This window comes from Cyrtonyx montezumae, unplaced genomic scaffold (genome assembly GCF_038088225.1).
Source record: "Cyrtonyx montezumae isolate F1298 unplaced genomic scaffold, pur_monq_1.0 scaffold_36, whole genome shotgun sequence".
Lineage (NCBI taxonomy): Eukaryota > Metazoa > Chordata > Aves > Galliformes > Odontophoridae > Cyrtonyx > Cyrtonyx montezumae.
Genome location: NW_027072041.1, coordinates 12,485,386 through 12,511,140, shown reverse-complemented (window position 1 = coordinate 12,511,140; position 25,755 = coordinate 12,485,386). Strand labels below are relative to the sequence as shown.

Here is a 25,755-nt window from a genome sequence, read left to right as displayed (position 1 = left end):
GGAGGAAGGGAAGAAGAGAGGAAGAAAGAAAGGAAGAATGAAAGAAATAAAAAGAAAAAGCTGATGAGTAGGCTATGAAGATTTCAAATTAAAATACATATTTTGTATTAGTCTGTCTACTATTTTTTTTCATTGGAAATTAGCTTCTTGACTTTGGCTTTTAAGATACTGCCTGTCAATGCACAGTAATAGGGTTTCAGGGTACTGCTTCAACATATAATTATACTACATTGAAATCCATTGATATTATCATCTTTTATGCTACTTCCAATTAGAATTGTTCTATCTTGAAGGGTCAATCCCTTATATCTCAGTATTCAGGAAAAATCAGTTAAATGTTAAAATTTGACAGTGCCCTAAGAAAGAAGGTTATGTTTTAAGTACTTCACTTGTAATCTACGGCATATCTGCAGTCCTTTTTAAGGGAAGATAGTTTTAAGAAGTTTCAGGATCATAAACACACAGTATCACAGAGTGAAGAAGAAAAACTTAAGAAACTTCTTCCATTATATAAAATCTATGATAATAAGGTATGTTATCTCTGTTATCATGATATTTACTGGTAACAGAATGCAAGTAAGAGAAAACAGTTCAAGTATTTTCTGAATTGTCACTCTTCCCTCTTTGCTTACTTTACACAGAAGGAATTTTATACACTTTGTATGCATACCACAGTGTTAAAATTTTAGCCACCATTCATATGTAAATAAATAAATAAATTCAATAACATTTTGTTATCCAAGAGGAAAACAAGGCCTTACTGAAATTTTCTCACTGCCTTCATTAGATTCACGCTTTCTGGGAATCTCCTGTACAAGGAAAAAAATGTACAAGGCCACTGTGAAAGTCCATGGAAGAAGAGAATATGTTGCTTTGCTGTCCTCCAATCATGTAATTACAAAAATAAGCTCAGGATTTGCTTCAGACAATGCATGTTCAATTCTTAAAGATAGACTCCTTCTATATAGCATTTATTTTATTTCATGGACTTAAAAAGGACAAATGACAATGTAAATTATTTTGTTTCAAATTTAAAACAGTGGTGCTTGTTTGAGAAGTTTCTAGCATTGTACTTTTTATAATGGTGAACTTCATCTATACATAGAAATATATACTCTCTTTATAGTTTTGAATATAGATTCTGTATTTTTAGGAGAATAGAGATTTCATCATCATAAAAAAATATTATATAACATCAAGCAGCAGGAGGCAGTAGCTAACAAAGCTACCTTGCCATGCATTACTTATGAGAGAGATTCCAACAAGACAGTTTCTAGTCAATGCAAGCATTAATAACAGTTAACAGTGAGCAAGAGAAAATTTAATCGATTTTATCTTCATTAGTAAAGTTCATCAAATTGCAGGGAAAAGCCATTTTATTGAAAATGTTCAGAGCTATCACTGGAGCTAGAGACAGTCTTGATGTTAACTAGAGAGATGAGTGGACAAAGTGAGAGCTTCCTGTAAAAAGGACAGGTGAACATATACCTCCAGGTAATGTAAATGGGTTCACATCCCCCACAAACCTTGCTACAAACACCATCAGAGCCCTCAGCAATCTAATTTTCAAGTCAGTTAAATTAATCTTCTCGTGGTACAAAAATCAACAGTAATAGTGTTAACACATCTGAATAGGAACAAAGGTCATATTTTATTTTATGAATATGTGGACTGTGTATGTATTTTGCAAGTCTGAGTCACATACTCATCCTTTACAAGAAAAGGAATCTCTCAGTAGGAGGAAGAAATACCTTAGAGAAGTCAAAAGGACTGTTCAAGTATGGTAACTGTTAACAACAGCAGTTCATTATACTTGAGCAGTATTTCAAATAGAATGGAAGAGCAGAGACTGTAGCAATAGAAATCGATGTGTAGCCTATCTATGTGAACAAGAAATACCCAGATGCTTAATTAAGACCAAAAGTATTTATGTTTTAGTTTAGCAGACACAAAAATATTTTAATCATAACAAAAGTAAAATAAAGACAGCATATAAAAAACACAGGATGGGATGGTTTGAAAAAAAAAAAAAAGGCAGTGGTTAGGCAGAGAAATTCAGACCTTCAGTTAGTACAAGATAATAGCACATGTGGTGACAATTCTGTTTTCTGGACTCAATTTCTATAATTTCATACTGGTGATTTGTTTTACATCAGTTCCATCTTGAAATCTCAAACTGAAGAAATTCTATGACTATTAAAAATAGTAGGAGATTATTGCTGTTGTAAGAACTGTGAACTATTCATCGTGAAATACAACTCTGTAATTAACATAAAAGCATGGCAATTTACTTCTTTCCAAAATGATTTTGTGAAGATTAGAATGTGTTTTAAAAGTTGTTGTAACTTTTTCCTTAAACAGTGCCTTATAGCAAGACTACAGCCTATCCTATTTTCAGAAAAATCATCTAATCCAAAGATTAATGGATTTACTGAGGTAGAACTGGGACAAGAGCTGGGGTGATGATCTTATTACAACGGAATAAAACATCTATTCACTATTAAAATTAATACCAACCACATTCACCAGTATTATCAAAACAAAAAGGGAAGAATCTCCCTTCACAAAAAATGATAACTGGAGAACTTATATTCAAACTTGAATTAATCTCACCCAAACAACCTTTCATAATTCAGCCAGGTAGGGAAGAAATTAAATGACACTGAGTGTGATTTGCTGACAACACAGTCCTGTTAAAGGCTCCGTTGAGCAGGGCAGGTTTTAAAATGGAAAAATAAGAGTTCAGTGGGTTAGACAGAATATTATACAAAGATGAAGTTATTTCAGTGAATCAATAATTTCTACCAATGCATCTTAAAAATAAATAAATAAATAGATGTCATATTAAAAAGATTCAAGATTGTAATCTTTATTAAAAGACTGAAGAACTACTAGAGATAAGATCCTTAGATGATTAGCCTGTTAGATACTAAGTAGAATAGCACAGTTTGTACCTGGACAGATTTATATTCAGTGATAATATTTTGAAGTAGGAAAAATAAAAAATAAAACCATTGAAAGTACATTCCAAACTTGCTTACTACATTTGAAAATGGATCTTGATGATCATTCTTAGAGTTGTTAAAAATATGCTGAGACGATGGAACAGGAAGGACCAGAATCACAGAAAAAAATCTCAGAATTAAAAATATATTTTATTGCATGGTATTGTCTGTTCAGTGCAATTATATCTTCATATAAATTACTTAAAACTTGCCTTTCCTTGTTTTGGGAACCTTTGTAATATTTGTGGAGTAAAAAAATTGCTATACACCACACAGCTCAAACAATTTTCTCAAACTCTGGGATAAGGTTGAGACCACCAGTTCAGCAAAGCATTTATGCCTGTGATTAAACGCACAAAAGTTACCCGCTCAAACTTTAATCCAGAAAATATATTAACCTGACTTAACATAATTAAATACATGCTTTGGGTTAACCATCTGCTTAACAGCTTACTGTAATTGTTGCCTTACTGAGATCTTCAGCACAGGGATAACTAAGTTTTTCATTACTAATTCTTACACTTTTACTTATTTTATAATGTGAATTCATAGAAATTGCAATGCCACATTTTAAAATGTTACCCTGTAAATAAGTCAAGATCCTGACAATATTTTAAAAACACACTGTATAACAAATATATATTCTTATCTTTGAATTAAACATTTACTTCCTTGAAAGTATTTAAAACCAATGGGAATTTTCTTTCTGGTAGACTTTGCAACCACCTCTGTAGTGTGTAGCCACACTTTGCACTCCAGCTGTAGCAGTAAAATTACTGAAACTGTAATTCTCTTAATATTTAAATAATATATTAAAATTTAATTTTCAGCACCTGGAAAAATCTGTTTGTGTGCCAGCAAATGAGGTAGTTGGGCCTGGAGCTCCTATACATATGGGACTCAAAAACAACCTATCACAAATAATTACTAAGCTCGAGCAGCTGTACTCACCACACTAGTCATTTAAAAATCAGGTCAAAGTTGCCTCAATTCTTTTTCCATTTTCAAAGACTTCTACAAATAAATTCTATAGCCTTTTTGCCTTTTTACATGTTGAAATAATTTTCATTATTAATAATTTAACGAAAACATCAGATGTTTTAGCTTTCCAGACATTTTAGATATTAAATAGATGCAGGTTTTTGAGTTATTGTAAATATATGCAATAATTATTTTCCAGTAAATCTTTCTAATTTGTAATAAGGCTTTGAGCAAATACTGCAATATGAAAATGTGTTTACTCATATATAACACACATGCCATGCAAGCATATACATGATACTACAATTCACAGCGTACCCCTATAAACTACACATACATATGGACTATTATTTTTTAAACAAAGTATGTCACCTGGGTTGTGAACAAAAGGCTTTCATTTATTTTCATGCAGGCAGTTTTCAGGTGGAAAATAAGTATTTCTTTTAAAAGCATTTTCTAAATTATGCACTTTCAGACATACTTCGTATTCAGCTGCTTTCAAGATGCTTTCTAGCAACTACTACAAACTTTACAGTCATTCATGAAGTAAAGGCCTATGTGATATCTTTTTCTTTTAAATCTCATATCTTCTCAGATTTTTTCAAATATTAATATAATTTGAGATCACATTTTTTTCCACTTCGATAGCATTTGCGGTGTTTGCACTGTATATGATTATTTTTAAAAGTTAAAAAAAATAAATCAGACAGAAGACTTTCTACAAGTAATTTTAAAATATTCTAACCTGCATTCCTATACATAGAAATAAAAAGACCCATAATGAAAAACATATATTTTATAATGACACACAGAGAAATAAAACACATTAAACTTCATGGGGAGAGAAACGACCATTTATACACTATTACCTTCAATCACTTGAATGCAAGTCATTCATACCACCACTATTGCTAACAAGGCATCCAATTTACTAAACAATGAATATTGAAATTACGTTTAAAAGGTACAAATGACTGTCCAAAGAATGACACTGAAAAATATTAAGTAACAGCTCTACCTCAAGATAAGCCTCACAATTAAAGAGTTTTAATGAAGAGAGCCTTCAAAGGCTAAATCAGGAGGCATTGATTAGATTGCCTCTAACTTTGTGTTTTGACACCTTCGTCTTTCATGGCATTATATTGTCTCTGTGCATCTTACAAAGGAAGCATTTTACTAAGCCCACACATGAACAGGAGACAGCAGTGCTTATAAAAGAGACTGTCAAGGGTGTGAGCCAAAATGGGTCTCATTTGGATTTCAAGTGAAGAAAACTCCTAATGCATTTCATTACAATGTATGTGAGCCTCTGAAAAGAACGATGGATTGGGATTCTCATCCCTATTAATTTATTGAAATGGATTCAGATTTTTTCTTGTATATCAAGAGAGACCATGTGTTTCAAGCAAGGTAACAATATTATAGCACCAAATAACCAAATATGCTATGATGCAGTATGTCCTTCTGCGAGATAAAGAGGATGCAATTTTCTTGATAATTGGGATTTGAGTTCAGAAATAAACCCTACAATAGCTTGGCAACAAATAAATATTCTTTGTTACTATCATGTTGAAAGATATGATCAGGAAACTATGAAACACAGGGACTGATTCAGTCTTTGTTACCACAGCAGGTTTTTACCTTTTGAAATCCCATGCTCCACACCACACTGTCATTCAGACATTGACTTTTTATTTCATTCAAGAATTGCTTCTATGATGTAATTAGGATAACACCTATAAGTCATATTTTGTTGAAGATAGAAGAACGGGACTGAAATAAGTAAAAACACTAAAAAACAAACAAACCACCAGACCAAAAAAAAAAACCAACAAAACAAAACAAAATAAAACAAGTAATACATTCCTGAGTAATTTAGCTCTACAGAGATGCCATAGCTACCATATCATCTGTTATCTTATTCATACTAAGAAAGTTTATATAAATACTTATTTGTCTTTATCCTCATTCAACTTCAATAATAAAATCTATAACCTACTGTTCAAAAACTGTAAATTTGAATTTAACACAAAGGATAGGATACAATTTTTTTATGCTAAATAATTTTACTAATATAAGTATTAAAAATAAGACATATGTTCTCATTGTTTTTAACACCATTAACCTTTAGAAATGATTGATTGTGCTACACCAGTAACATTCAGTGAGTTCAAAGCTCATCTATTTTTTATGGAAATCTTACAACCTGCTAGTTAAATTAAAGGTTAAATATACATAAAGTCTTAGAACAAAACACAAAGTATCATATGAGGGTAACTCATAAGCACGGTACACAAACACACATATGTAAAAATCTCCATGACCAGAAATATCTCAGTTATCATGCAAGGATTTCAAAGAGTTAAAGAAGGTAATGTTTGTGGAATATTACACAAGTATGTCCTGCCTACTGAGTTAAGAACTCTACTGATATCAGAACTATACAAACAAAGTTCAAAGAAATCATAATTAGTGACAAAGGTGTGCTCGCTTCCACACATTAATTCTCAGCAAGCTAGAAGAAAGTTCAGGGCCTACTTAACTTATTTAATGATAACTAGGCGTGTACTTACATGCCTAACTGAATTACTTTTTTTCTTAATATGTAAAATATGGAGAAGGACAAATGTATGTAGGCGTACACACATGCCCCCAGTGTAAATTCAATTAACAATTGAATTTAACAATTGGAACTTCTCCAACATTTGAAAAAATATATTTTTTATATTTATACATTGTGTATGTTGCGTATATGTGCATGTACCTGAGAGATGGAGAAATGATGAAGAATTATACAAAAAAATTCAAATCCAACCACAGTAATAAAGATTGCACATTTCCACATACAACACAAACGCACACAGACACACATTTATTTCATTTTTTAAGAAGAATCATAATTGAATTAGAATGATGCATGTTCCATATTTTATCTTGACAGCTTCTGTATACTCAGGCAGAGCCCATTAAACGCAAACATACAGCAGGTTACTTGTTGAATAATGTATTTCAAGTACTTAAAAATACTAGGGATTTGACTAAGATCTGCACATGAATACATATTTTGGACTTAATTTTCTGCGCTGGTATTTCTTCAGCTGAATATACTTTAAATTCTACAATGAACTCAGTTAATATTAGGCTTTTCCAGGACATAACAAAGGTAATAACACTACCTTTACAATATAAACTTTATGACATTATGAATAAAACTGACAAGTGTAAAATTTGATCCATAAACTAAGTGATATACTTATGTTAATTTACCTTTTAAAAGATATTATGTGTTGCTCAGTTTTTTTGACAGGGCTTCCATTCATACTGACGACATGTTGAAAAACACTATATTTTCTCTCAATAAGAAAAATCACTTTATCCACTATCATTCTCATTCTGTCTCAATAAAAAATCAATCATTAAATGCTTGTTTCCAAGTTCTACTTGTTAAACTGCCATTTTATGCATACTGTTCAACTCAGCTCAAATTCCTTCAAGACTATTCTTTTTAATGTTTTCTGTAGTACTGAACTTCTAAACAAATAAGGAGAAAATAAAACTTTATGCACATATTATAATAATGTTACATTTAGAAACTTGTGATCTGATGAGGTTGAGAACTCTCGTTTTTAAAGGAAAAAAACCTAAATCTTTTTTGTGGTTTTCAAAGTAATAAAGATCTGATTGATCTCACTCACTAAGGCAATTGCATCGGTTGTCTAAATGGTAGTAACGTCAATGTCAGATATGTAGTTATCTTTTCATCTTGGCCTATTCTCAAATGTAAAAATCAAATGTTTGAAGGACATTTCACTGACCTGTTATGGCCCCTGCAACTCTCAAACACAATACTACTATTCCTCATATAAGTGCCACATTTTGGATAAAAAAACAGTTCATCAGTGATGCCTTTGCGACATCTGGCGGTCCTTATAATACATAAACTTTAGGTTTGTTTCATTGTTGGGTGCTTTCACTTGTTGTTGGGCTATTTTAGTATATTGTTTTTATTTCATGTATTTATTTATTTGCAAACTTACTTGTATGTAAAACCTTAGTCCAAAAGGCTTTGATACCCCCTAGCGGGGGGACAAAAGCAATCTAGTCTGCAAAAACACAACGTGGTCCTCCATGAATCCATATGGAGCAAAAGGTCACAAATCTTGAGATGCAATGACATCATGACAATAAGACACTTCTGGGACAGAAGCTGGCTCATTTTGAATATAAAAAGGACACTGATCAAATGCTCCCACACATTTAAAAGTACAGAGAAAAAGAACCATGCAAGGAAGTTGATATAAATGCTTAAAGTAGGAAAGTTGAAGCAGACCTTTGGTTTTCACAATTAAAAGATGCCACTGAGAACTTGACATGTTTACTGCAGAAGATAAAAAAGCTTTATTTTCACGTTATTATTAGATGCTAAGAAAACGTCATTAGGGAAAAAGATACTCAGTTCATAGGGTGCATATTCCCTATAATTCCCCAGCTCTTTTAAAATTAATTCAGTAGTACCAAAGCTTGTTCTATATGTTTCAGTCTCATTATTTATCATTTCAATAAACTATGAGAATAGTACTTTAAGCAACAAAAGAACAATCTTCAATTCTTCACCCCCTTTCCTAAGTAATTTCATTGCAGTAGGAAAAAAAGATTCTAATTCCTTTCCTCCATTAGACACAAGAATATTTGACATCCATATTACGATCCCATGAGTTCACTGATTCTTAGGCCAGTGGTCGGAACTTATATGCTGTTTAAACTCAAATTTTCACTTGTTCTAATTGTAAGTATTCCAAAACAAAAGAAGATCGAAAGGTTAAATGTGCACTCGCAAATATTTTGTGCCATGTTTTTTGTTGTTATTATTTTGCTAGCTGTGGAACTAGTAATGCAGTATTTCATATGGGTATGTTTGTCCTAATGTGAACATATACGTAGTATGTGATGGTGACACTGAAGAATAATGTCTAATAAATTATAGCTAAATCCATTTGAAGAAACCATATCTCAAAACTGTGCTTGGGACTGACAAGATTAACAGATAGTCTAATGGTATTATTCACTATACAACTCACTTATTTTACAAAGCAAAAGAGTACTATAGCTTCATAATATTGAGTACTCCTACACAGAGGATATCATTCAGTTTTTAATTAATATGACTGAGGTCTGTATTTTCAGTGTACTTAGGTGGAAAAGATTCAGAACAAAACAGTGGGGCAGGCAAACAGTTGTTTGCAGATGACAGACTGGCAACCACAAGACTTGATGGTCAAAACACCTTCTAAATCTAAGTAGTCTCCCCAGACCCCAGAACTGCAAACATACATTCTACATTAAAATGTTGACATCAAGTTATTGTATTGAACTGAAACAGAATCAACTCATTAGATTAAGCATGGGAATAAGCTGTTTCAGGATAATGTTTTAGTTTATATAAAGATCAAGCAGTCCTTATTTCACTTGCAGGCAAATTTTGCCTACAACAGCAAGGACATATTAAAACGAAAAAAAAGGATACTTGGCAAAGTTTGTGGAGACAGTCAAAATGTCATAAAAAAGCCATTCTAAATGAAAGATTTCTGTAAATTAGGCTATTAACACAAAAAGAAGAAAAATACATGTAAGGTTGGTAGGGACTGTACCATCAGCAGTGTAAAATTCAAGAGAAATATAAAACTGAAAAACAAAGCAAAAAACTCTTCATATTCTACAAACACCTATACATACTCAGCAAAAACAAAAAAAGAAACTCTCCTGATATAGAAGACCGTGTGGAATCATAATGGAATGATTCACATTGGTGGGAAGGAGAATACTTGCCTATACACTACATAAAACTGGTTACATTGCAAAGATGAATATATAGTGATAAACTTAATAATTTTCACAAAACCATTCTTGTTGAAACTGACAATCTAGACTTCTAGAATGCACACTACATTCCTAGAGCTTCCATGTCAAATTTAGATTTACCCAGAGGCATACTGTATATGCAAAACAATAAGACTGTGTAGAAGATAAAATCTTTGAGGATACTATTTAGAATGGGTATAGGTATTTTCATGTAAGAGAGTCCAATAACACAGTGGTAAAAGTTTGCAAATAAAATGTCATGTGGTTATTTTCTGGAAGAATCGGTTGAACAATAAATTAAAGTTGCTGTTAATATAACTAATTATAAACAAGATGATTAAATAAAAATTAAGACATGAAAGAACTAAGCAATGGTGATTGAACACACACTGCAAAAGGAAAAAAAGTGCATCACTTCCGCATCAGTAGATGAAACATGGTAGATACCACCACAAACCTATAGTATCAGAAAACACTCGCAAAAAGGATCTGGAGCTCTTGGAGGACAACAAGCTGAACGAGTCAGCTGTGCATTGCTTAAGAAAGGCTGCATCTACAGGGGCATTACTAACAGACATGCAAAATACACCCACTCCTTTACTTGGTGCTTGTTAGGCTGTTTCTGTATCACTACGTAGAGTTCTGGTCTCCAGAATTAAAAAATAAAAATAAAAAAATAAAAGAATGTGGAGATGACAGGCTGCAGGGTGTTGACAAAGGTGAACGAGGGGCTAGAGAATCTGCTTGAGGAAGAATTGAAAGAATTAGATCTTTTCACCCTGGGGAGGTTCAGAGGAGCCTCACCCCATCACAATATTCCTGTGCTTACAGGACACCTGCAAAGAGGATGAAGGCTCTCTATACACAGCTAGCCACATGGAGAAGACAACAAATAACTGACAGGAGTTACACCAGGAGAGGCTTTGTTTTCATGTAATTTATAACAGTGAAAACAATCACCTACAAGAACAACTTCAGCAGGGACTTGGTCAAATTCCCACTACTGAAGGTTCTCAAAATGCACTTAGGCAGGGCGATAGACAATTTGACCCAGGCTCTTTCTCCCATGAAGGCTGGACTGAGGTCTTTAAGATGCCTTCCACTCTGGGCTTTTCCATGACTCTAAAACTGTGGACTGATAATACAAATGAGGGAATACACATGAGTTTCGGAGAAGTTAAACCCCAAAATTTTAAAACTTCAGTGTTTGACAAAACCATGGAGAAGACCATTCTGGGAATTAGTGAAAAGTACTTGAAAGACAACATGGTCACTGATCAGGTTCAGCAAGGGCAAGTGCTAGGTGCTGGGTGGAATGGTCTGCACAGGGCAGTGGGCATGGTCCCCATGGGTTTGGACAGTGGGTTTGGACAGCACCCTCAGATAGGGTTTGGATTGTGTTGTGGGGAGCTAGGAGTTGGACTTGATCCTTGTGGGCCCCTTCCAACTTGTGATACTATATGGTTCTATGAGTTTAAAATAATTCTTAAAGACATACAGATTAATATGCTTTGTGTCTTTTAAAATAAGACTTTTTTTTAAAAAAAATAGGCTAAAATAAACCACTTGCAAAAAGAATTAAATTAATGAAAGATTTAAAAGATCATGCAATAAGCAAGATCAATAAAGTAAATAACATTTTAATACTATTTATATTAGAGTGATGCTACTACAGTACTGTAAAATAAATCAAAGCACAATCTTCAGGGAATAAGGACATCATAATCTGTTAATTTTATAATAATGCTTAACAAAAATTAAGATACGAAACTACAAAACCTTTGTCACACTAAGCTCTTTAACCACAATTCCTTGCTGATAAGAGACAGGAATAGGTACTGTTAGCCAGGTAATTGTTTCTTGTCCAGAAAGTATGGTCTGAAGCTGGTTAACTGGGATTGGTTAGCAACAAATCACTCTGTTTTGGGCACAATATTGGAAAAAGACCTTAGAGCCAAACTTTAAAATATCTGAATGTCATATGGTTTCAAGCTTATATAGAAGGAGGCCAATGAGAACAAGTGCGTGCCCAGGAAGTTAATGCTCCCTCACTTCTATTCAGTACTTGAGAGACTGTTGTTTGCAAATACTGGCAGAAATGAATAGAACTTTTCATTATAAGTCTAATACCTTCACTTTTGAGAGTGCATTTAATTTTACAGCATTTGACAGAAGTTGTAATTACTCTTGTTTCCTGTAGTGGCCTCAAGTTTGGGATCCCAAAGAATACAGTTCTGTTATTGCTACTCTTCAGTGCTTGCATGGAAATTTTAAGAGATCATCAGCAAGATGAGAGATAGATACAAACTGTTGGCACTGGCTATTCTTCTTAAAAAGATGTATGTTCTTGCATTTTTCATTTGTCTTTGCTTAATGTAAATCGATGCTTCAACGAATACTGATTAGAGATGGGGCTAGATAAAAAAAAATTAACAAGCCTGACCTTAGCCTGAGTGTGACTTATAACTTATTCTGAATAGGGAGTTATTTCTCTGTAACTGCATTTAGGTGTTGTGGAAAAAGTACATTGGTGAATTTTAGCCTGTGGATACAGCATAGAGCACATAGAAAACTGACACTTTAGCGAGCATTATTTCAGCTAATTAACTGAGTATATGCTTATCAGAGATTCTGTGATAACCATGAAACCTTTGGCCTCCGGAAGAGCTTAAGATGCTGACTTTGCTTAGTAAAAGCAATAAATAAACAGGGTCTGAACTGCTGGAGAACTAGTTTTCCTACGTGAATTGCAGCATCTTCAGTGCAGCGGAAACATACAAGAGAAAAATCACTTTTCTCACAAAAAGGAACTAAAGAATATCTAGCATATCAGGTGGACCTCTGCACATGGAGAAATCACAGCATCTGAGAGTCACTGTGGAAAATGGCATGAAGTAAGATCTTTAAAACTGTGTTTTTATATTAATGAAATATCATCTCACATTTGAAATTGTGGCTTCTTCCTTTTCAAACACAATACTGACATACATTAATTTTCAAAGTCGTGTATTTAGCATTCAGATGCAGTTCCTGTTTATTACTAAATTCTGAAAATACTGCATTGAGTTTTTTCACACAGCAATCATTTATCAACTATGATCTATGCAACAGAACAGCCAATTATCTCTATGCATCTTTAAGGCTAAGTACATCAAATGATATTTACATAGAACAATCTGACAGTCACTCCATATGAAACAATAAATAATGTGAAACTGAAAATATGAGAGAAATTAAAGAAAAAAATACTTTTTAAGGGGTGCTACTACTTAGCATTTTAAAATAATTCTTTTGTATTTGAAAGACAATAAGAAAACCTTTGATTTCTATACACAATTTACTGAGGTTTAACTATGTATCATACAGATGCTTTCAGTATTATCCAAATGTGATGCTAAATTACCCATGTAATTATCCCAAGATAAATAATTATACTTTTTTATTGCTAACTTCTTTAGCACTTTAGTGGGAAAAGTTTGGTTGCATTTAAATTCAGCTGTCACAGTCTTTATTATTAGAGTTGAAAAGATCATTTCTGCATTATTCAAAAGGGTAGTTTTTTTGAAGGAATGTTTAATTATTGTGTTTAAGCAACAACAGAAAGTTAATGTTCAAAAATATAGGTAATTATGGTCAAACTCAGAACAAAATAAAATTCTCTCTGTTCTCAACACGAAATTCTGTTTTAAAATATACTGCCATTAAACAGAAATTACAATTTTGTCTAAAATGATTACTAAGACACTAATGTGTACTTTAATAACTCCTGAGGTAACATACTGTAGCACTGTGCTGAGTAATCAAATAAAAATGTTACTTTATAAAATCAAGTATATTCAAATATCTGTTTACAGAGCTCTGTATAAGCAAAGAAAATATCACTTTTGATATACAAATATTATAAATCCTTATTAATTCATCACTAAATGCAGCAGCATTGTTTTCTTGTCTATGGTGTGCATTATGTTTTTTTTGTTTGTTTGTTTGTTTTTTGGGTTTTTTTTTGAGCAAGCAAGCATTACACTTCATCCAGTTCCATTGATTTAAATTTAATTAGATCAAAATAACCTTGCAACTGGAGATCCAGGCATAATAAGTGGAGAATATGGATTGCAAATTAAAATTAAATATATATATGAACTTCAAAACTAAGATAGATATGCTAAGGAGTGAAACAGAATATTGTTGGACTAGATGATCCCTAGAGGTTCCTTTCATCCCCTACAATTCTGTGATTCTGTGATTTCTCATCCCAGACAAAGGTGGATGACTTTCACATCCATTTCAAATTGGAAAAAAAAAAATTGTATTAATCTGAACATACATATTTGGAAAAAGACAAAAATTTGAGAGCAAGGAATTAGCAAATACAATAATGTAAGGTTTTTGATAGAGTAAAATTAATTTTTATCTATAGGGAACATTTCAATTTAAGGATAATCTTGGGGAGAAATTGTAATGGCAAGCTATAAGACCTCTGACTACACTTCCCTTAATTCTGGGGCATCTGCAGAGTTTAAGTAAGAATGATGCTGAAGCTAAGAAATCTGACAGTAACTTGACATGCCAATGAGTTATGTCAAGCAGGTATTCCCTTTATTACACACTGGGTGCATGGGGATCGCTCACCAAACACACACACCAAAGAGAGAAAGGACTACATATTTAAAGGCATGGTATATGCATATTCATCACATTCCAAGGACAGGGACAGAAATTCCAAGAAATGACTGACATCTCTGGTGGTCGTGGGATTAAAGCTAGAAGTCATTTTTGCAGTAAATTTCTAACCTTTAAGCGGGGGTAGCCTGAACTGGTTCCCACTGATGTTACACTGAGCTGAGACATCTGTTTTGCCATCTTATCCTCAACAACAGGACATCTATTCTACTTTCTTTTCTTCACTTGACAACGTTTCACAGCCTCCGCATTTCATTCCTTGAGCTTACATTTACACAAACCTCTCGTCCTTCAGCTTACATCTGCTCAAGTTGTTCTACAATATTCTCATGATTCAATGAGGAAGAACTGTAGAGAGATTTCATTCTTTTGGCTTTTCTCATCAGTGTAGGTGAAAAATCCATACTAGCTGAACGAAAAAGAGCTCATAATTTCTTTCTCTTTAAACATTTTAGGATTTTACTCTGCTTTGCAGCACTACAGCATAACTTAATATTTGTTCCAGACATTTTTTTTTACTAGAGCAAAGAATTAGAAGGTCATGGAAAAAATGTCCTTGCATGGTTATGCAGAAAATTTATGATTCTCTTTTTTTACAGTTTTGCACACAATCATAAATTTAAAACTGCAAGCAAAGCTATGTGCTTAAATGAACTTGTTATTTTGAGCAATGACTGAAACAATATACTGTTTTTTTGTTTTAAAAGGCAACTAGTATTCCTCAGAAAACAGCAACAAAGCAAAGCTTTAGAAGTCTGTAATTAAAACATTACAGAGCTGTGTTCTTCAACTAAAATGGAAGAAAGTTTAAGAATGTTTATAGATGCACCTAGTTTAAGTTTCATGCGTCGCATGTGACTTTCACAGTCTGTTGGCAGTCTACAGGAAAACCATCACACCTGTGACTTGGTTGTTGATTAATGAGTCTTTCAACTCATCACAACCATCTGAGGAAGGGCCGTGGCCTTTCTAAGCTTCACTGGTTTATTCGCCTTCAACTGTCGTCCTACCAAGGTATCTTCCATAAAGAAAATCACACCTGGTTAAGGCTAATGAAAACCTCAATATGTCATTTTCTAGACAAGTCAAAAAGCATGTAAAACTAGACAAAAGATGTATTCAAGCAACATGAATGCAGTTTTGTCATAACCTGTCAATCGAAAGACTAACATAAAAAAAAGATTACTTCAATGACATTTTCCAGTGTCAACTATTAGAATGACAATTCTGAATTCCCTCTTTGCTACATGATTCAGGATTCATAATGGCTTCTCATACTTTGCTTAATTTTGTTGTTAGGTCCCATCAGAAACTTTAAAAGAAAAAAAATAAACAAACAACAATGACAGTAAACATTTTTTGGGGCCATATTATCAGCGAACATGTTACCCCAGGAAGTTTGAGATCAGATTGCTTATGAATGTTTTAAGATGCCTACAGAAGTCACACTGCTTATTAATAACAGGACTTGTGAAAATGACCAAATTTTTCCATGTCTTCAAAACTGTGTCATGATCATAAAGCTTTCTGGGGTAGTTTCATTTTGTCAGCTGGACCTGAAGGGGAGGCAATTAGGTCTTTAGGGCTTTTTATCTTTTATGGAGTGAGTTGTTTAATTAGAGTGAGCTAGACAGAACAGAGGAAGTACATCGAGAAAGGGTGTGTGAGAAAGCTAGTATAAATTTTTTGAAAGACTGAAAGATAGAAAGGGAGGAGTTATAGCTATGAAGATCTGTCATCTGCACAGTAGCAGCTACCAGTCTTTGCTATTTGCTTTGCAGTACGAACAGCAAATATCTCAAGGTCGTCAAGACAAAGCATACAGTTGTTCCCTATCTGCTTCAGAGAGTAGCCAATCAATTCCAAAGAAGACTACAAGCAATTCAAATCAGCTAAAAGATTTCTTATAAGTAAAGTTGAAATACCTTTGCCTATGCATACCAAAACTACCAATGGATCAGAGCCTGTATGGTATATTTTTATCATAAAATTTAGTCACAAGAGCTAGGTTCAATTCTTGGCATTGCTACATACTAATTATGCAATGTTGAAGAAAGTTTAGAGGTGGTTGCAGGACCAGATCTTTGATTTGTTCAACTTCTACATTAGTACTTCTCCCCTTTACCTTTTGGAAGATTTCTATGTCTCAGCTCCTTACAGCTTGGAAAATGAATTATTCTGTATTACCAGAACTTTTCTGAAAATCCCCAGAATAAAAGAAACAGAATAAAGAAACAAGAGGTCATTGGGCAAAACAGACTTTTAGATCGTTGGTTTGTGTTCTGTCACCTCTTCCTTTGTGTGCGTAGTGATGAAGTGTATAGATGAGCCGCTTAGTAATGTGTACAGTTTGAGTAATTCTGCATTAATTAATAAGCATTAAGAGCTTTTGTAGACATTTATGATAACTATATCCCTATTAAGAATGAAAACGGGGATCAGAAAGGCTCAGAAAGAACAGATAAAAAGGTAAATATAATTATCTCCACTTAAGATTCCTTACTTAGCAAGAGGATGTGATACAGAGTTGAAAGGAAGGCAAATGATTTGCAGATGAAAGAATATAACTATTTATAAGAAAAATCAGCCAGGTCACAGGATGTCAGTCACTAGGTTAATTAGACAGTTGCATAAAATGTCATCCTTACAAGTAATCATACAGTATGTAAAAATATCTATGAGGGCTGCTCTGAAAGTAATGACTCTTATTTTATTATGTTGGTCCACGATGTCAGAGGCAGATTTTGGTAGTACGGCAGTAGAGGTTGAATCTTCCCACAGGTAGCCCATTACATTTTGTTGTCATGGGACAGATGGTAGATGGCTCTGTCATGAAAGTCTGCATGAAGTAAAGGTAGATGGCTCTGTCATGAAAGTCTGCATGAAGAAAGGTGTGTCAATGAATTCCTCTATGCAAAAAATAAAAAAGGCACCCATTCATTGACACTTGCTGGACATTTACAGAGATAAACAGTGGATGTGAGCACAGTGAGGTGGTGCATTTCAGCACTGGCCACAGCAGCATCATGACAAGCCATGTTCTGGATGCCCATGCACATATGTCACACCATAAAATGAAGACCATCTCAATCAGCTAATCCATGCAAATTGGCTAGCCATGGTCACTATGCTGAAAAACAGTGTTTTGTAGCTGAGAAATTGCTCTACCAGTGTTATTGTGCTCTTTGTATCTGTGGTGGTTTTAAGGAAATAAACAGGAGGCATTACTTTCAGGGTGACCTACAGAGTAATGAAGGAAAGACATACACTTCTGTAGAAATTGATTAAATATGAATCTTAACAAAAAATGCATGTTTTACAATGCATTATTAACACTATCGCATTGCATTTACTTATAATTATTTTCCATCAAAACATATAGAAGAACACAAAAATGTTTACAAGTGCTATCTAACTTCAGTGGAGAAAGAAAGATGAACACAAAAATGTTTACAAGTGCTATCTAACTTCAGTGGAGAAAGCAAGAAACAACACTGTAATAGGTCTATACTCTAGCATATAGGCAATTCTTTACACAGTTTTTAAAGCAGACGTGTATGCAAACATATATAGCTCCTTTAAAAATTTTCTTCTAGAGGCAAACTTTGAGCAATTGCAAGTATCAAGCTACAATGAAACATTACTGAAGCAATTTTATAGTTGTTCTTCAAAAAGGAAGTTGTGTGTGTTAAGTACACAATTCTGTACCCAAGATATGCAAAGGTATAATGATAAAGAAATTCCAGTTATTAATGAGATGTTCACATGAACTGGAATATGTCAGTCCTTTTCTTTTTAGCATATTTTTTTTGGTGAATGTGTTCAAGAATATTATTTTATACACACGATTCATCAACATGTCAGCCTGGGAGAGACAGACTGCTAGCAACTAGAAAAATCTAAGGCATACTGCATATGGGAAGTCTCAACTTCAGGTTCCCTTTCCTGCACATTTTGTGCTACAAATTTATACATAATAGTGGTTGGAATTGCATTCAAACAGTATTTACAAAGTATACTCTTTACTTTTGCTCAGAAAAGTGTATTCTGTCACCATTGCTTTAAAACTGCCATGCAGGGAATTAAACTGTTACTTCTGACAGCTCCTTGAAGTCAGGGTATAGTTTCATTACTCATATAAGAAGGAGATAAACAGATGGAGGATAATTCTTGTGTTGATGGATCTGACATATGTCTTCTTACTGACCAGCTCACTTGTCGAAAAAAATTCTTGCCTATCCAAAAATCCCAGTGGCATTCTTTTCCCTTTTAGATATAGCACCGGGTTCTAATACTCACTGTATTTGTGATAAACCAGTGTCCAGTGATTTGGTAACAACGAGATACTGCCTTTCATATCCTTCTATGAATTTTAGAAAGCTTGTACACATCCATTATAATCTCACCAAGCAGGAGGTAAGTGCTTCAGTATTAATGGCATCACAGTTCTTCACCAAAATATTATTAAAAGTTGACTTGTAGATGTAGCACCAGTACTGATTTCCAGTATCTAGCACATACATAAAGTCTAGGAGTATCTCTTATCTAAAAGGACGTTGGACGAACACATCCAAAAGTACACCTGACATAAGGCTGACATCCCCTGCCGAGCAGATTAGGGGCTCTATCTTGGCATCCTGCCAGTAACTCCTATTCCACCATTTGTTTCCACTACAAAGAAAATTGTCAGGGAACTTGCTACCTTTTCATACCCTTGGTATCTTCATTCAGACCTCAGACTCGGGCTTGTGATGGTTGTATAAAAATCTTTCGCTACTAGCAAAGTGCATGCAAGTATGCTGACATTCTCTTCAATCTCAAAACTACATAATAAATTTTTCCACGTGTTGATAAACGGGATTTTAAAAGAGCATTTTCTGGATATCAAGATAATCAACAACACAATGAATATAAACATTTTCTATAAATAGTTCACCATATGGCTACCATTCTCAACAGATGGTGTCTGTGTATCCACTAGAATATACAAGAGCTATGCAGATTTGCCCTGAAATCATATGAAAGTCTAAACAAGATTTTTTTACTCCATTTCAGTTTTATTAAGCTTAATCAGAGGTTATATATACATATATACATATATGCATATATACATATATAACTTTATCACCCAACTATAGTGCCTGAAAAAATACCACAATTATATTGAAAGCTAGTTCATAAAAGGCAAGTAGATGGTTTTCATTTAGAACAGTCATAGTATTTTAAAATAAAAAAAATAAAAAGAAGCACTGAATACGAGATCAGATTCTACAGCACAAAAGCATTTTCCTTACATTAGGACAACAACCTAATATCAAGGAAACTTAACCTTGTCAAAAAACAGTGTCACATGTAAACTGTAATTTAAACTTGTAATTTACTAGACAAAATGCATTCTGGACTATGTTAAGAAAAATTGTACAGCTATAAAAACATGAGATTTTGTGTGCATTCAGCAGCAAACATTACTAAAAAGCATACATATTTTACCTAAGTCTAGTAGAAAACATATTAGTTTTTGATAGTTTACCTCAAGACAATATGAAAACAATTCCATGCTTTCTACTGTGAAAATTTGTTGGGCCATTGAGAATATTTAATCACAAGAACATGTGGCTGGACATAAACCACAGAGTCTACCCCATTTCAACTTAAAACTATTTACGTTCACTGCTCAAATGCTTTTTGGAGAACTGTTCTTGAGCTATACTGGTCTGTTGGAAATCACCTTTTAATCCTCAGTCTACACCATTTATATTTAATGGCAGTTCTTATCCACTTGAACAAATACTACTTTTAACTTGAATAATTCTTTTTACTGCACTCGTTTCAGGGAGATAATTTATTTTCTTCATAGTGCCTGGCATCATTTTTTTTATCTTATGCATTTACAATAAAACAACATATTCCCCATTTTTAAGTTCCTAGGCTTCCTACTAGTATTTTTCTCCTGACCTCTGTTGGCTTTGCCACAGACATGAGTTCTCCTCTGTTCCTGGAGCTCCCTGAATGTTCCTACTCACACATTCACACTCACACAATCACATCACTACTATGAAATCAAAGCTCATAGGACTTGCATTAGTACCTGCTGCTCCATGAAACTTTCCTAACTTTAAAGGAGGGAATCCCCCCACTTCCCAGAATAGCAATACTGTAATACTGGGCAATGACTCCCTGTGTTTAAAACAGTTCTAGGCTGTTTCTCCTATTTATATTGAGCAGAATGCAGCTGCTTCCTACAGTAACATATCCAGTGCATCTGGAAGTTCTGTAGAACAGCAGAGGGAGGTCACATCACAAAACCCAACCAAATATTATACTGTGTATGTATATTCTAACATTATACATGTCATCTGCAATAATCTTCTGGAAACAGAGAGGAAGTAACATGCATCAGTATAAGGGAGAGTACATGAACAAGAAGGTGAATTTGCTTTCATGCATGAGTTGCTACACTTGGTTCAGTTGTGACAGAGTTCATTTTCTTCATATGATGAAAATGAATATGGCTCAGATGATGCTGTGCCTAAAATAGAACTTGTGTCTAAAATAGAACTAATAATACACTACCATTTTGACAATCACTCAACACAGTGCCAAGGCTTTCTCTTTTTCCCACTCTGCCTCCTCAGCAAGTAGGCATACAAGAGGCTACGAGAGGATGTGGGCAAGGCACATGCTCCCAAGTGGGTAGGCCATACCCTATGGCACTGTGCTCAGCAAGGAAAGCCAAGAGAAAAGATGAGAAATGGGTGTGATGTTCAGATCATGGTATTTGCCTGCTCAAGTACTTATTACATTAAATGTGATGAGCCTTGCTTTCCTGGAAATGCCTAAATGTCTGCCTGCTGGGTAGGAGTGAACGAGCTCCCTGTTTTGCTTTGCTTCTATGCGCAGCTTTCACTTCACCTATCTTGATCTAAACTCATCAGTTTTCTCACCTTGGCCCCTCCCACTCTCCCTCCTCAACCTGGTGCAGAGGTGTGAGCAAGAGGCTGTGTGGATGCCTAGTTAGTGGGCAAGGCAACACACTACAGTCACTGAAGTACATCCAAATGTTGCAGTGCCTACAGAGACATTGCCAGAAAGCTAACAAGAAAAGATAATGACAGCTGATACAACAGTCTGCATGAACAGTTTCAACATAACTTAGCCAGGCAGTAACAATCTTTCCTTTATGAGCAGGACAATCATTAAAAGTGAAAATGTATATCAATTAAATAAAAAGTAAAAGCACATGGTCTCCTTGACTCAATGAATGTATTAGAGATAAGGATAATTTCATAATGAGATTATGTAAGGATGTAAAACTGAGCACAAGAAGATTTAATAAAGAGCATGATTCTTCATGACTATATGGGACATGCTTGAGAACTTGGTTAAAACAAATGCTATAAATTAGCTGAATGTTAATATGTTATTAAGTATAATAAAAAAAGTATGTTTTAACTCTTGATCTCGCAGCTGGAAGTATATATATAAATAATCACCAATGAAACTAGAAAGTGAATGAAGTTTTCTTTCTGTAAGTATTTTTTTTAAGTTTCTAAAGATATTAAATGCTTTTTTCATTTCCACTTAATGATCAATTCTAACAGGCCATTTTTGATAACCTTTTACATTTGGAAAGATTGAGATCACACGATAACATTACCAACATTAACAACACACATCTTTCATTTGAAGTTTCCTGAACACTTTGAAGTGAAAGTTGGAGTTGGTGGAACAGATTTATGCACTCAGGTGGAGCCAACAATAAGAAGTATGCAACCATTTATTCTGTTTTTAACCAGTCCTAAAAGCGCCTTACTTTCCCCTAACCACCAACCAATTAATTTGTCTACCACTCACTGGCTCTGGGACTATGTTTCCATAACCCTGTTCCACCTATCTCAGTCATTAACTAGGTTAGAAGAACATTTAAGAACATTTCCCTTGTAAATAAATCCCCTAAGCATTTTGAAACTTCCTTCTTTTTTTTTTTTTTCCACAGAAGAAAAGAGAGAACATACTTATTTTTCTTCTTGTACATTTGCCAGTATTTCTCTATAAATATAAAAAGAAATAGACCTCGTGACCAATTTGAGTGGGTAAAATAGTTTGGTCTGCACAAAGCTAAGAGAAAAACTAACTAAGCTAAGGGAAACCTTTAGCACATGTTAGAGAAATGAGTAATTATAGCAGTATGATGATTCTGACTCTATTTTAAGAGCTGTCCTTTGTTTCATTCACCTCGCTGGAAGAAGGAAGTAGTAAAAACAGGATGGATTCAGCATAAATTGACTGTCAAAATAACCACACACCCACTTAGGCTGATCCTTAAGGCATGACATGAGTAAAGCTGAAATCTGTGTAATTTTAGGTAGGGGTATGAAACATCACCAAAAGATATGGCTTATTTGAGTCACTTGCAAAGTTTGTTTGATTAACTACAAGACTAGCTGACTACAAGACTACAAGAATTGGCCTATCTAGCTAGAAAACAGGACATAGAAATGGCACTACTGGTACAAACCGAAAAGTTCATATCGCCATATATTCTGCCTAGAACAGAGTAACAGAGGAAAACTGAATGGCAAAAGGGAAGGCTTTTTTTTTTTTTTTTTGCTAGAATTACTTTCTGCGCAACCGTGTTAAAATTTTAGAAAATAACCATTTGGTTTGGGGAAGAATTTATTATAGTAGAATTAAGAAGAGTGTAAGTAAACTGAACAAATATTTTGTATGTAAAATTGAATTGGAATTAAATGTTCCACTGAGTTCTGGTAATATATTGAAAATATGTCAAAAAAACATAAAATCATTTTTGATCTAGCACACTTGAATATTGCCACTATAGTTTCTAAACAGAAAACTAATTAACATTAAAAGACAAATAATTCAACTGTACACAGACTGAGCATTACAAAGAGAAGATGACACTTCTTAGTTAACCATATACATTTTCCAATCATTCCAAGGCTATATGATAAATATTTTAGAAAATATACCTATCTTTTTCCTGCTGCAATTTTGTGATTTTAAGGATTTTTGAATTTAATGAATATAAATTCTGCATTAAATAAAGGCTTAATTTATGTATGGGTATAAATTTTACAAGTAAAAAAACCAACCTGTTTAAAGAATTTCATTAGTTAAAATTTATTAGAGAAACACTTCACATTTCTAACTATACTTTCCATACATCCAAATGAATGTAAAACTCAATGCAACTTAAGCAAATGTCCCCAGTGTTTTGTGCTGAAACCTTTATGGGCAGTACAGCCCTAAGAAAGTTTAAATTAACTAGTTTCTTTTTGAAGTACTGTGTATGGTCAATACCAGTATAAATCAAAAGTCAGCAAGAAATAAAAAATTGGGTCCTCAAAATAGGAATTACAAACTATCTCTGTATGGAACAAAGAGACAAAAGTATTTTCATTTTAAAAATGCATATTCAAAAATAAATTTATAATTTACTTCATTAATTTCACTGCTAAAATCTATATGCATTGACCACTATAAAGTAAAGCAGACAAGTAGAAAGTGCAGTTAATTGCAGGAATCCCTTTACCTGTGTGCCAACAGCACCCTGAAGGTCATCTGATTCAGTCCCAAACAACTTGGCAGCAAGTCTGACCAATCCCAGTTCCATTCAGTAATGGTTGACTGTTGATACATGGCAAGAAGCTTTTGTTAGTTATTAATCAGTGTTAATATCATCAGTAAATTAAAGCTCCAGCTGTGATATACTAACCATGAAGGAGGGGGGTCTAGAACAAGGACTTAGACAGATGATATCAATCATGTCCACAGTAGAAGGTTTTTATTCCAATAAGATGGCAATTAATTTACAAATCCATTTGGGAATGTAACCATTATTTAGAAAAAGATACATCAATTTTTTGAACTGTTATTCTTCCAACTGTTAATGGCATTCTGCCCAACCACTTTGTCTGAAAGCTTGACTCTTTATTTGAAAAGCAAAATAACTGGCAACTTTTTATGTAACAGCAATTTATATTTTCTGCTGTCAGTAAAAAGTTTGTAGTGAGCAACTTTGTGTGGTTAGTTACTTAGTGTAACCTGTGTCTTAATTAGAGAAGAATGATTTACCTGTTTATTTTTCTATGTTATTCTGTTCACCACATTTTTATTATAAAGACACCAGTAAGTCTAGGCAATGTGAAGTTATACCCTTACAGACTCCTTATTTAATAAATAAAAGCAACATGTAGTGACAATGTGTAGACAAAAGACCACACACAAAATTTGTGTTTTTAAAACAGTAACTCTTGCTGCACAATATTAATTTTGGTTGTCAGTACTGATCAGCAAAGGAATCATTCAAAAATTATTATTGTGATGCTAAAATAGCACTGAGCAGTCTGAAGAAAAAATAGATGAAGTTAGTCATAACAATGAAAATACTCCTAAATAAAAAGACAGATGTGTGACATGTAGTATAGATATCTATCTTACAGAAGAAGTTGGTACTTCTGGGAAAGGAATTTCTGCAGGTAGCCCTTCTCCCATTCCTTCCATCTTTAGTTTTTATTCCCTTCCTTCTTATTTAATGTTCTCACTAAATCTCACCTCTGGAACTCACTTAAAAGTAACATTCAAAAAAGAAGGGGGAAGTACAGAGTCAGAGAGGGAGACAAGAGTAGCTAACGAAAGAATAATGAAATGAAAGTACAACGTAAACAAAGAAGTAACAGAACATCTGATAAACATGAAACAGCAGAATGATTCAACAGAGAAAACAGTGGGAGAATACAGGGGAGAAAACATGCAATTGTTCAATGCTCAACACTAAATTAGAAATAGAAAAAAAATATATGGAGGAAACGCTTATAAAAGCAAGGACAGTAAATGGGAGAAGCTAAACTGGCTGCATTGATCATCATAAGCATATTTAGGAAAGTTTATAAGCACCTAGTAGATTAAAACTCAGCCTAGCAGACTGATCAGTTTTGTGAAAAAAAAAAAAAACCAACAAAAAACCAGACTTTAAAATAAAACAAACAAAAAAACCCCAAATAAATGAAACAGCAATCAAACCCCAAACCAAACACAAAAACACTACACACTACAGGAAAGGATAATAATTTCTTTAAAATATTTTTCTTTATTACTGCTGTTGAGGAGTTGTACAGGCTGGACTTAAATCTTATCAGACAATAGAGCAGCAGCACTGGCAGAGACTGAGGTGTCAGGACAAATTGATAAAATCAAGAGCAACAAG

The 25,755-nt window shown here is 33.8% G+C and overlaps 1 protein-coding gene across 1 annotated transcript in view; it reads right to left on the bottom strand.

Moving 5' to 3' along the window:
- Nucleotides 1–25,755, bottom strand: part of KIAA0825 (KIAA0825 ortholog) — a 185,584-nt gene that overhangs the window by 78,140 nt on the left and 81,689 nt on the right. The window contains exon 18 of the mRNA XM_065745607.1: nucleotides 24,082–24,176. Coding sequence (XP_065601679.1) covers nucleotides 24,082–24,176 — 95 coding nt within the window. The remainder of the gene's footprint in view (nucleotides 1–24,081; nucleotides 24,177–25,755) is intronic.